The 10,927-nt window shown below is 68.2% G+C and overlaps 2 protein-coding genes across 2 annotated transcripts; both read left to right on the top strand.

Annotated features, from left to right (window-relative positions):
- Window positions 1–9: 9 nt before the first annotated feature.
- On the top strand, window positions 10–1,519 carry LRG1 (leucine rich alpha-2-glycoprotein 1). Its single transcript, XM_049808955.1, has 2 exons — window positions 10–83; window positions 260–1,519. The coding sequence occupies exon 2, from the start codon at window positions 269–271 to the stop codon at window positions 1,280–1,282; it is 1,014 nt and encodes a 337-aa protein (XP_049664912.1). The 5' UTR covers window positions 10–83; window positions 260–268; the 3' UTR covers window positions 1,283–1,519.
- A 664-nt stretch (window positions 1,520–2,183) lies between these two features.
- LOC126041949 (uncharacterized) lies at window positions 2,184–9,889 on the top strand. Its single transcript, XM_049808383.1, has 16 exons — window positions 2,184–2,320; window positions 3,224–3,282; window positions 3,355–3,550; window positions 3,841–3,923; window positions 4,017–4,248; window positions 4,802–4,995; window positions 5,085–5,198; window positions 5,309–5,726; window positions 6,783–6,924; window positions 7,172–7,232; window positions 7,631–7,826; window positions 8,120–8,202; window positions 8,294–8,591; window positions 8,738–8,928; window positions 9,023–9,145; window positions 9,233–9,889. The coding sequence occupies exons 2-16, from the start codon at window positions 3,235–3,237 to the stop codon at window positions 9,575–9,577; spliced, it is 2,724 nt and encodes a 907-aa protein (XP_049664340.1). The 5' UTR covers window positions 2,184–2,320; window positions 3,224–3,234; the 3' UTR covers window positions 9,578–9,889.
- Window positions 9,890–10,927: the final 1,038 nt, after the last annotated feature.

Raw genomic sequence — 10,927 nt, 5'->3', positions numbered from 1 at the left:
CCCCCCACCCCCCCCCCCCGTGGGTGACAGCCACCAAGGGAGACAGGACGGTCCCCGAGGAGCCTCGCCGCCCGGTTGGGAAGGTGAGGGCAGGGCTGGGGGGCTCAGAATGGGACCAGGAAAAGGGGGGGGGGGACATGGGGGGGTCAGGGTACCTGCCTGCCTGCAGCCACGGCCTGCCCACGCTGAGGGGGGGGGGGGAAACGGGCAGCGGGAGGGTTTGCACAACCCTCGAGTGACGATGGCCGCCTGCTCGCAGCCCAGCGCCATGATGCCACCGGGCCGGATCCTGCCACCGCTGCCGCTGCTGCTGGCGCTGCTACCGCTCGGCCTCGCCGTGCCGTGCTCCCCGCAACCCAACGTCACCCGTTTCGTCTGCACGGAGCCCACCCTGAGCACCTTCCCCGCCGGGCTGCCCCCCACCACCCTGGCCGTCTCGGTGGAGTTTACGGCGCTGGCCGTCCTCCTCCCCACCGCCCTGGCTGGGTTGCCCCAACTTCAGGAGCTCCATCTTTCCTCCAACCGCCTCGCCACCCTCCCCGAAACCCTCCTGCGGCCCGTGCCCACCCTGCGCGTCCTCGACCTGACGGATAACCTCCTCGCCGATCTTCCCGCCGGCATCTTCGCCGGCACCGGCGACCTCCAGCACTTGGTGCTGCGGGGGAACCGGTTGCAGGAGTTGCGACCCGCCTGGTTCCGGCACCTTCCCCAGCTCCAGTGGCTCGACCTGGCTGCCAATGCCTTGGCGGAGGTGCCACCGGAGGTTTTCCACCCTCTGCGTTCCCTCCGGAGCCTGGATCTGTCCCGCAACCGGCTGGAATCCCTGGCACCGGACACGCTGGCCGGGCTGCGGGCGCTGGAGCGGCTCGACCTGGAGGGGAACCGGTTGGGCACGCTGCCGCCCGCCGCCTTCGCGCCCGCGCCCGCCCTTCGCCTCCTCTTCCTCCAGGATAACGAGCTACGGGAACTACCCGCCGGCATCTTCGTCCCCCTGCGTCATCTTCGTGTCCTCGACCTGGCCCGTAACCGGCTGCGGACGCTGGAGCTGCCCCCTCGACCCCCCGGTTCCGCGTTGGACCTCGACATTTCGGGCAACCCCTGGGTCTGCGAGTGCCCGCTGCTGGCGCTGCTGCGGCGGGCGGCCCCGCGGCTCGCCGCCACCCGCGACACCCTCTGCGCCAGCCCCGCGTCCCACCGGGGACGGGAGGTGGCCGCCGTCAGCCGGGTTGGGGACACGGGCTGTGAGCCCAAGGGGGACGGGCAACGCCTGGCAGACCCCTAGGCAAAGGGCTTGGAGTCACCTCCCTCCCTGCCACTCTGTCCCCAGCTGAGATGAGCTCTCCTGGGGAAACTGAGGCAGAGAGCGCAGCTGGCCCCATCCCGACGCTCCCTGTCCCCATCCCGTGATGCCCATCCCAGTGGCCCCCAGCCCCTTCCCACCCGGCTCAGGCTGTCCCATGGCACCCGTCCCGCCTGGCACCCATCCCTGTCCCCACACATTAAACACGGTGCCACCGCACACTTTCTCCCGTGTCCTGTGAAGTCCCCAGGGATAAGGCAGCGATGGCACCATGTCACCCGGCCGTGCCCATCCCACACCCGCTGTGTCCCCAGCCTGCTCCCCCACGGGGTCACCCCCTGGGATTGCCCCCCACCCTCTGGTGTTGCTCACCCCCTGGGTGACATTGCTGTCCCCTGGCCTGAGCACCCACGGGGACTGGGGGGGGGGACGACACTGCTCGGCTTGGGGACATCTGGCTTGGGGACATTTGGTGTTGGAGATGCTTGACACGGTGACACCTACTGTCGGGTCACTTGGCATGGGGACACTTGGCATGGAGAGGTTTGGCCTGGGGACACCCGACGTGGGGTCACTTGGTGTGGGGACACGTGGCGAGGGGACACCGCGGGGGGGGGGGGACACACACACGACGGGGCACTTGACAAGGGGCGGTGGCTGGGGACCGCCCACCCGGGACGGGGTTCCCGAGGTGTCCCCGGGGTGGGGGGTGTTGGGACGTTGCGGAGCCTCTGGGGCAGGATCGGGCCCCCCCCCCCCCGCCCCCCCCGAGCCCCGTCGCGATCCCACGTGGGAGCCCCCACGTGGCACCAGCCCCCCACCCCCCCCTAAAGCCCGCCCCACCCCCTCTGGCCCGCCCCTTCTCCTAATTGGTGGCGACGCTGCCCTCCCCTTCGTTGATTGGTTCCCGCCGCCAACTATGAATCCGGCTCTGGGCGTGGACCCGGGATCGCGACCGGGGATCGCGATCACGACCGGGGGTCGCGACAGACCCCCCCCACACACACACCGTCCCCTCCCGTAAGTGCCGTCCCCGGGACTTGGTGCTAGTTGGGGGGGTGGAAAACGGGTCGGGGGTGGGGGGGTCCGGGGGGTTCCCCGGGGGGATCTGGGGGTTCACGGGGGGGTCCGGGGGGTTCCCCGGGGGGGGGGGCGGCTTCACGCAGGACAGCAGGGACTGAGTGGGGGTCCCCCAGGTGTCCCCTGCCTGTCGCCCCTGCGGGATGGGTGCCCCCAGAGCACCCCAGGGACCCCAAAGGGACCTGCCCCCCCCCGGGGTGCACAGGGCCAGGCCGGGGTGGTGGGGGGGGGGGGGGGGTGGGCAGCAGGGCAGGGACACTGCCGTGTCCCCCGTGGGACCCAGGGTGCAGCCATGTGGCAGTGGGAGACCCCAAAGGGCAAAGACCCTGCGGGTGGGGGGGGGAGGTACTGGGGGGGGGGGGGGGGGCTGCCGGCTGCTCCCTGCGGTGGGTCCTGGGGCTGCCCCGGCCGTGGGGACGGTGACCGGTGGCACGTCCTCACCGCAGGCTTGCGAAAGGCCAATCCAGCCCAGCTTCCGGCTGAATCACCCAAAAACCCTTCCTGGCCCCAAAAGGGGATGGGGGGACCCAAGAGGGGATGGGGGGACCCAAGCCTACTTCATCCCAGCAGGGCAGGAGGCCAGTCTCATCCCCAAACCCCTTCCAGACCCCCCATGACATCCCCTTGAAGAGCTCAGAGGCTTCCGGCTTCTTCCCACTCATGTCATGAGTTGCTGGGTCTCAGCCCTCGGAGGACTAGGGGATCTGGAGGGGCGTGCTGGGGGGGGTCGGCCCCACCAAGTGCTGCTTTCCTCGGCATGGTGAGGGGCAGCCGTGGGGCTCAGCCACTCCGGGGGTCTACACCGGGCTCAGCCACCCCGTGATCTATCTCTTCCCGCTGCAGGCGCCGCTGCCATGTCGGCCGAAAACTCCGTGCCGGCAGAGGATGGGCAGGAGATGAAGGTAGGGGTGCAAGGAGGGGGGGGGTCTACGGGCATGGCTGGGGTCCCGGCTCACCGCCATCCCCCCCGGCAGAGCGTGGTGAGGCGGGTGGCCAGCCTGGCCCTGGTGAGCTGTGCCTGCGGTGCCGTCTCCACGGCGTACGCCTCCACCAAGGAGAGCCACCCCTACGTCAAGTCCGTCTGCGACGTCGCCGAAAAGGGGGTGAAGACGCTGACGGCGGCGGCGGTCAGCGGGGCCCAGCCCATCCTCACCAAGCTGGAGCCACAGAGTGAGTGGGGCTGGGGGGGGGGACGGACGGGCAGCACCCCATGGGTTTTGGGGTGCCTGAAAACTGGCCCCAGCGGAGGTCTTGTGAGGCGGCAGGGTAGGAAAAAGCTGTTTTCTCATCTTCAGTTTTCACCGCCGATAAACACACCTGCAAAGGGCTGGAAAGGCTGGAGGAGAAGCTGAGGGTGGGGGGCAGCACCCCATGAGTTTTAGGGTACCCTAAAAACCGGCCCTAGCAGAGTTCTTGCAAGGCAGCAGGATATTAAAACCCGTCTATTTTCACGTCTCCAGTTTCCACCGCCAACGAATACGCCTGCAAAGGGCTGGATAAGCTGGAGGAGAAGCTGCCCATCCTGCAGCAGCCCCCGGAGAAGGTAACGTCTCCCCTGGGGGACACGGAACGGGGTGGGGGGGCCAGCGCTGGGTGAGGTGCTGGGACAAGGCGTCCCTCTGCTGTCCCCTCCCAGGTGGTGGCAGGGACCAGGGAGCTGGTGTCGTCCACCGTGAGCGGCGCGGTGGGCCTGGCCCGTGGCGCGGTGCAGGGCGGCGTGGAGAGGACGCGCTCGGCGCTGGGCACCGGCGTCAGCACCGTGGTGGACTCCCGCGTGGGCCGGCTGCTGGCCACGGGGGTGGACACGGTACTGGGAAAATCGGAGGAGCTGGTGGAACGATACTTGCCTGGGACGGACGAGGAGCTGGGTGAGTGTTGACTGCGCTGCGCTGGAAACCATCTCCCAAATTTGGGGGGTGCCCGGCACCCCAATCCCTTTGCTCAGCACCGCCCCGGCCCTGCTTAGCCCCCCGCGGTGGTGCCTGGGCAGCTCTGCCGTGCCAGGGCAGCGCCGAGCCCCACGCGGTGCCCGTGGCCACCGTGACACCACGCGGGGGACGGTCCCCACTCAGTGGGAATCCGAAGCCGGGGAACGCGACGCGGCGGTGGGTGAACTCTCACCTGGAAACCAGAAAGCAAATATAGCCCCGCTCCGCCCGCCCTGGGTATTTATAGCTCGGCACGGGGTAGTGGTGGGCAGAACTGGCCCCGTGTCACGACAGAGGTGACCGGAGAGGCCACCTGGCTTTTTGGCGACTCCTCCACATGACCCGGTGGCCAAGCATCTCGTGGGTGGGCACCCCTGCGTCCCTGCGACAGGACGCGGAGCTCGGGGGTTTCATCCCAACGCCGCCGGCGGGATGCTCCGGTGCCCGGCACGGGATGGTCCGGCCACACGGTTCTCATCCCCTTGTCCCGCAGCGGCAACGGCGGCGGCAGGCGCGGAGGCGGCCACGCCGGAGCGGCAGAGGCGGTGGCAGAGCTACTTCGTCCGCGTGGGCTTGCTCTCGGCCAAGCTGCGGCACCGAGCCCTGCGGCGCTTGCTGGGTGAGCTGCAGCGGGCACGGCACAGCGCCCAACAGGTCCTGGCCCAGCTGCACCACATCATCGAGCTGGTAAGGATGTGGCGGGCACCCCGCCAGCCCCGTACCAGGCCGGCACCCCCCCACCCGGTGTTCTCCCACCCTGCTGTCCCTTCCCCTAGATCGAGCACGGGCGGCAGGGAATGGACGGGTCCCTCTACGGTGCCCGCCAGCATCTCCACCGCATGTGGCTGGAGTGGAGCCACCAGGATGCCGTGCCCACGGAGGAGAGCGAGGTACGGCGTGGGGGTACCACGGAGGACACCGAAATATGGAGGTCCGAGGGGGTCTGGGCAGGAGGACCACCGCACCCCAGGGTCACCGCTGCCCGCTGGCTGCCTTGCAGGTTGAGGCGCGGACGCTGACCGCGCTGCGTGGGCTCCTGCGCCAGCTCCACGCCGCCTGCACCCGCCTGGCCGCCGGCGCCTGGGGTTTACCCAGCAGCATGCAGGAGACGGTGGGACACGTCCGGCACGGCGTGGAGGGCGTCCAGGCTTCCCTCTCCCACGCTCACTCTTTCCACGACCTGTCGGGTTTGGTGCTGGCGCAGAGCCGGGAGACGGTGATGCGGGCGCAATTGAGCATCGACGAGCTGCTGGAGTACGTGGGGCAGCACGCGCCCCTGCCGTGGCTGGTGGGACCCTTCGCCCCGGCGCTGGTGGAGTATCCGGAGGATGTCCCCATTGAGATGGCCAAGTGGGAGGGTTGTATCACCGTGGGGGGAACGCAGGTGCCCGCTCCCCCACGGCTCTGCAGCCAGCGCTGAGCCACCGAATTTGGGGGAGCGCCCACCCGCCTGCGGCGGCGAATCCCATCCCCGCCGGGGACGCGGTGACGATGGACTCGGCGACCCGGCGTGGGACCACTGACGCCGCAGCCGGGGACTCGTTCGGGGAGGGAGGGGACGGTGGCACATGGAGGACACGGCGTGTGTCCAGCCCTGTCCGTCCGGGACTCCCCGCCGTGTCCCCGAGCCGCGGAAGCGTCGGGATTTCTTGTCTTAGCGCCTTCAAAGCACTTTAACGAGGAAGAAAACAACTTTTTAGGCCTTAAAATGACTCACAGCCTGTAGCACCGTGCGCGGCAGAGCCACCACGTCGTGCCGGCCTCGCCGGGGGGCTCGGCAGGGGTGGCAGAACTGGGGGGCACGGGGTGACCCCGTGGGGAGGGTTTCGCCGTTGGGGTGCTGGGCTGGGGAGAGCGAGGCGGGTGCCGGTGGGGTGCTGGGATGGAGGGTGGCGGCGGGGTGCCGGGGCTGCTGGACTGTGAACCGCGGCCGTGTGGCGCTGGACTTCGTCCTGGTTATCGCCGCCACGGGGCTGGGCCCGGAGTATCCCCGACATTGCGGGTGCAGCGGGGTGCCACTGGGTCCCCCGGAATTCTCCGTCTTCCTGCCACCAGCACCCACTGGGACCAGTCTGACCTTCTCTGCTGGGCAAGTTGGGGGGGGGGACGGGACACGGGGGGAACACTGGGAGCCCCGTGCTGGGGGATCCCCCCCCGAGAGGAGGGGGGATTTGGGGGGGGGGGGGGGGGTCAGTGCCTGATCTGTCCCGGGTGGGGTCGGTACAGCCCGATTCCCGGGGGGAATCTGGTCGCGCGTGGGGGGTTCCCTGGCCCGGGTGGGGTCGGTACAGCCCGATTCCCGGGGGGAATCTGGTCGCGCGTGGGGGGTTCCCTGTCCCGGGTGGGGTCGGTACAGCCCGATTCCCGGGGGGAATCTGGTCGCGCGTGGGGGGTTCCCTGTCCCGGGTGGGGTCGGTACAGCCCGATTCCCGGGGAGGTGGGGGCGGTCCCGGTGCCGGTCCCGGTGCCCCCAGCGGGTCGGTGCTCCCGGACCGCCCCGGGCCGGCCCCGGCTGGGCGGGACCCGGTCACATGCGCTCGGGGCCGGGCTCCGGGGCTATATAAAGGCCGGTGGGGAGGGAAGGGGCGAGCCCAAGGGTTGGTTTGGCTTCCGGAGGTGAGAACCCGGTCCCGGTCCCGGTCCCGGTCCCGGTCCCGGTCCCGGTCCCGGTCCCGGTCCCGGTCCCGGTCCCGGTCCCGGTCCCGGTCCCGGTCCCGGTCCCGGTGGCTTTCTGGGACCCCCACCCCCTGTCCTTTGGGGGCTCCAAATGGGTGAGGGGTGTCCGGGGGGGGGGGTAATTTTGGGGTTCCCCCATCCTGGGGGGGGTCTGACCGCACTAACGGTCTGTGTTGTCCCCCCCCAGTCCCACCATGGCCACCAGTGAGCCCGGGGCGGCGCAGCCCAAGGCGGAGGAGCAGCAGCAGGTCAGTGGGGGTAAGGGGGGAGTTGGGGTGGGGGTCTCCAGGGGGGTCCCTCCTCGGGGCCAGGGCTTTGGGTGATCCTACCCTTGGGTGAGCTTGGAGAGGCCTCGGAGTACCCCAAAGTCATCCTTGGGGACACACGGTGGCCCCCATCCCCTGTGAGATTTGGGGCTCCATCACCCCCCCCACACACACACACACACACACGTGGTCCCCTGGGACTCTCCATCCCCCACTGGCCACCCACTGGGACCAGTCTGACCTTCTCCACTGGGCAAGTTGGGGGGGAACACAGGGAACCCTGTGCTGAGGGATCCATGTCCCAGGGGGTTCAGTGTGGGTGTAGCCAGGGTGGGGGACGAGGGACCCACACACTCATCCGGACCCCTTCGCACCCCCAGAGCATCGGGATGCGGGTGGCCAACCTGCCCCTGGTGAGCTCTGCCTACGGCATGGTGTCCACGGCGTACGCCTCCACCAAGGAGAGCCACCCCTACGTCAAGTCCGTCTGCGACGTCGCCGAAAAGGGGGTGAAGACGCTGACGGCGGCGGCGGTCAGCGGGGCCCAGCCCATCCTCACCAAGCTGGAGCCGCAGAGTGAGTGGGGCTGGGGGGGGGGGGGGGGGATGGGCAGCACCCCATGGGTTTTGGGGTGCCTGAAAACTGGCCCCAGCGGAGGTCTTGTGAGGCGGCAGGGTAGGAAAAAGCTGTTTTCTCATCTTCAGTTTTCACCGCCGATAAACACACCTGCAAAGGGCTGGAAAGGCTGGAGGAGAAGCTGAGGGTGGGGGGCAGCACCCCATGAGTTTTAGGGTACCCTAAAAACCGGCCCTAGCAGAGTTCTTGCAAGGCAGCAGGATATTAAAACCCGTCTATTTTCACGTCTCCAGTTTCCACCGCCAACGAATACGCCTGCAAAGGGCTGGATAAGCTGGAGGAGAAGCTGCCCATCCTGCAGCAGCCCCCGGAGAAGGTAGTAGGGTGGGGTGGGGTCAGCAAACACGCTCAAGGTGTGTTATCCCCCCCCAGCGCTGCTTAACAGAGGGTTGTGTGTCCCCCCCCAGCTCATCTCTGACACCAAGCAGCTCGTGACCTCCACGGTGACGGGGGCCAAGGACGTCCTGACCAGCACCGTGGCTGGGGCCAAGGACGCGGTGACCAGCCGGGTGACGGGTGTGATGGACATGACCAAAGGAGCCGTGCAGGGCAGCGTGGAACTGACCAAATCGGCGGTGAGCAGTGGTGTCAGCACCGTCATGGGCTCGACCGTGGGCCAGATGGTGGTGAGCGGGATGGGCTCTATGCTGGAGAAGTCGGAGGAGCTGGTGGACCATTACCTGCCCATGACGGATGAGGAGCTGGGTAAGGAGCTGATCACAACACCCTGGAGATGTGTCCTGGGCTTAGGGGTCCCCTTGGAGAGGGGTGGGTAGAGCCTTGGCAGAGCGATGTTGGCTCTACACGGGGTTGGTAGCGGTGGGACCACTTCAGCAGCTCCTCTCCCACAGCCAAACTGGCCACGGCCGTGGAGGGCTTCGAAACGGAGCAGCAGAAGCAGCAGCAGAGCTACTTTGTGCGCCTGGGCTCTCTCTCGACCAAGCTGCGGCACCGAGCCCTCCAGCACTCGCTGGGCAAGCTGCAGAGCGCCCGGCGCAGCAGCCAGGACGTGCTGGCCCAGCTCCAGCGCACCCTCGACCTGGTAGGACCCATCCCTGTGTACATTTCCCCCCCATATGCCACCCTGGGGTTGCAGCAGACCTCCACACACACCAGGCTCTGCCTTTTTCTCCCAGGTGGAGCACCTCAAGCAGGGCATGGACCAGAAGCTGCAGGGAGGGCAGGAGAAGCTGCAGCAGATGTGGCTGGAGTGGAGCAAGAAGCAACCGGGTGGTGGCAAAGACCTGGTTCCACCAGAGGTAGGTTAAGGGCAGGGGGACCCTGGCCTAAGCCAGTGTCGTCCCCCCCGACCCCTCACCACCCCTTTGTGTCCCCCCTCCTTGCAGCAGGTGGAGTCGGGCACCCTGGTCCTGCTGCAGGGCTTGACGCAGCAGCTCCAAAACTCCTGCCAGCCCTTGGTGTCCAGCCTCCAGGGTCTCCCCACCAGCATCCAGGACATGGCGGGGCAGGTCCGGCAAAACGTGGAGGAGCTACGGGCAGCCCTCGCCTCCGCCGCCTCCCTCCAGGATGTGACGGGCAGCGTGCTGGCCCGAGCCCGTGCCCACGCCACCAAAGCTCGCCAGCTGATGGACGAGCTGGTGGAGCACGTGGCCCACAACACCCCCCTGACCTGGCTAGTGGGACCCTTCGCCCCCTCAGGCCAGCGTCTGGTGGACCTGGAGACGAAATAGCAGCTTCTGGGGTGGGGTGATATTAGTGTGTCCCCCGCCAAGCCTCGTTAGGAGCATCTACTAACCCCTGCCTGGCCTACCTTGCCTATAACCTTAGTGCCTGACTATACGGGGGACCCCTCCTGCCTGCCCCATGTGCAGCTCTGTCCCTTGTCCCCTGTGCCAGGGAGGTGCAGTAACGTGCCTTGGTTCCCCCCAAGTGCCTCTCGAGGTCACCTCCAGCCCCCGGCTGGATCCCCCGTGTCCCTTTGTCCTCGGTGCCTTCAAGCCCCTGGTCTTGTAGGGTTGGGGACGGCTCGTGAAGCAATAAACTCTGGTTAGTTTTGCAGTGGACTGAGGCTTCTTTGGGGGGGGGGTGGGGGGGAGATAGGGGGGTGGTGGAGGTCCCTATGGCTGCATCCCACTTCAAGCAGGGGCTAAGCGATGATGTCATAGCCTTGCCTGACCTCACAGGGGCTGGGAGGTGCTGGAGGGGAGGCTTGCCCATCCTGGTGCTGAACCCCCAGGATGCCGGCCTCTTCCCCCTAGCACTGAGCAGGGCCCTTGCCTGAGGGTGAGTGAAGGGGGGGAGTGCTGGAGGAACACCCCCCCCCATCCCTCCCAGGCCTGAGGACCCTCATGTCCTGGGCCCCGCACCCATTTCAAGCTGAGCAAAACCCCTTGGCCTGGCCCTTGCCCTGGTGGGACCAGGGCCGGCCTGGAGCAAGATGCCCCCAGCCCAAGGGGCACAGACAAGCCCATCCTGGGGGGCTCAGGCAGCAGGGGCTGGCAGTGGGGGGGGTGCAGGGTGGGACCTGCTTGTCCCACTGGGAGCAATGGGCAGCACCCTGTGCCCCCCCCCCTACCCCCCTATCCCGTGCAATGTCACCCACTTCTGCCCTTCACAGCTTGCCATGAGCCGGCTGCCCCCCCATCCTGCCAGCAGCCCCCCTATGCACCCCAGAGGTGATGGGCACCAAGGCCAACTCAGACCCCATCCTGGGCAACCCCCCCCACCAGGCTGCCCTGTGGGCATTGGGGCTCCATGGCACCCACCTGCACCCCAGGTGTCAGCCCTGTGCCCGCCCCCCCCCCCCCCCCCAACAGTCAGAGCCGCCTGGGACCTCCATGGATGAGGCCACCCCGCAGCCATCCCAGCAGGTACCCTATTCCTGGGGGCTGTGCCCCTCCTTGGGGTCCCACAGGTCCCTGGAGGGGACAGTGGCAGCGTCCCAGGGGTGATGGCAGCCCCCATACCCCCCCAGGCTGCTGCAGATTCTGCCCCGAGGGGTTCCCCCCCCATGGAACTGGGAGTCCCCGAGGACACCAGTTCCAGCATCCCCTTGGTTGCGGCCACCCCTGCGTGAGAGG

Source organism: Accipiter gentilis, chromosome 8 (assembly GCF_929443795.1).
Source record: "Accipiter gentilis chromosome 8, bAccGen1.1, whole genome shotgun sequence".
NCBI classification, from domain to species: domain Eukaryota; kingdom Metazoa; phylum Chordata; class Aves; order Accipitriformes; family Accipitridae; genus Astur; species Astur gentilis.
This window is presented reverse-complemented; position numbering and strand designations above follow the sequence as displayed.

Bases quoted from the DNA above. Each gene is read 5' to 3' on its own strand.
- LOC126041949 (XM_049808383.1), top strand. From the start codon at position 3,235: ATGTCGGCCGAAAACTCCGTGCCGGCAGAGGATGGGCAGGAGATGAAG. The intron at 3,283-3,354 runs GTAGGGGTGCAA...CCCCCCCGGCAG, and splicing joins AGGATGGGCAGGAGATGAAG to AGCGTGGTGAGGCGGGTGGC. The intron at 8,592-8,737 runs GTAAGGAGCTGA...CCTCTCCCACAG, and splicing joins CATGACGGATGAGGAGCTGG to CCAAACTGGCCACGGCCGTG.
- LRG1 (XM_049808955.1), top strand. From the start codon at position 269: ATGATGCCACCGGGCCGGATCCTGCCACCGCTGCCGCTGCTGCTGGCG.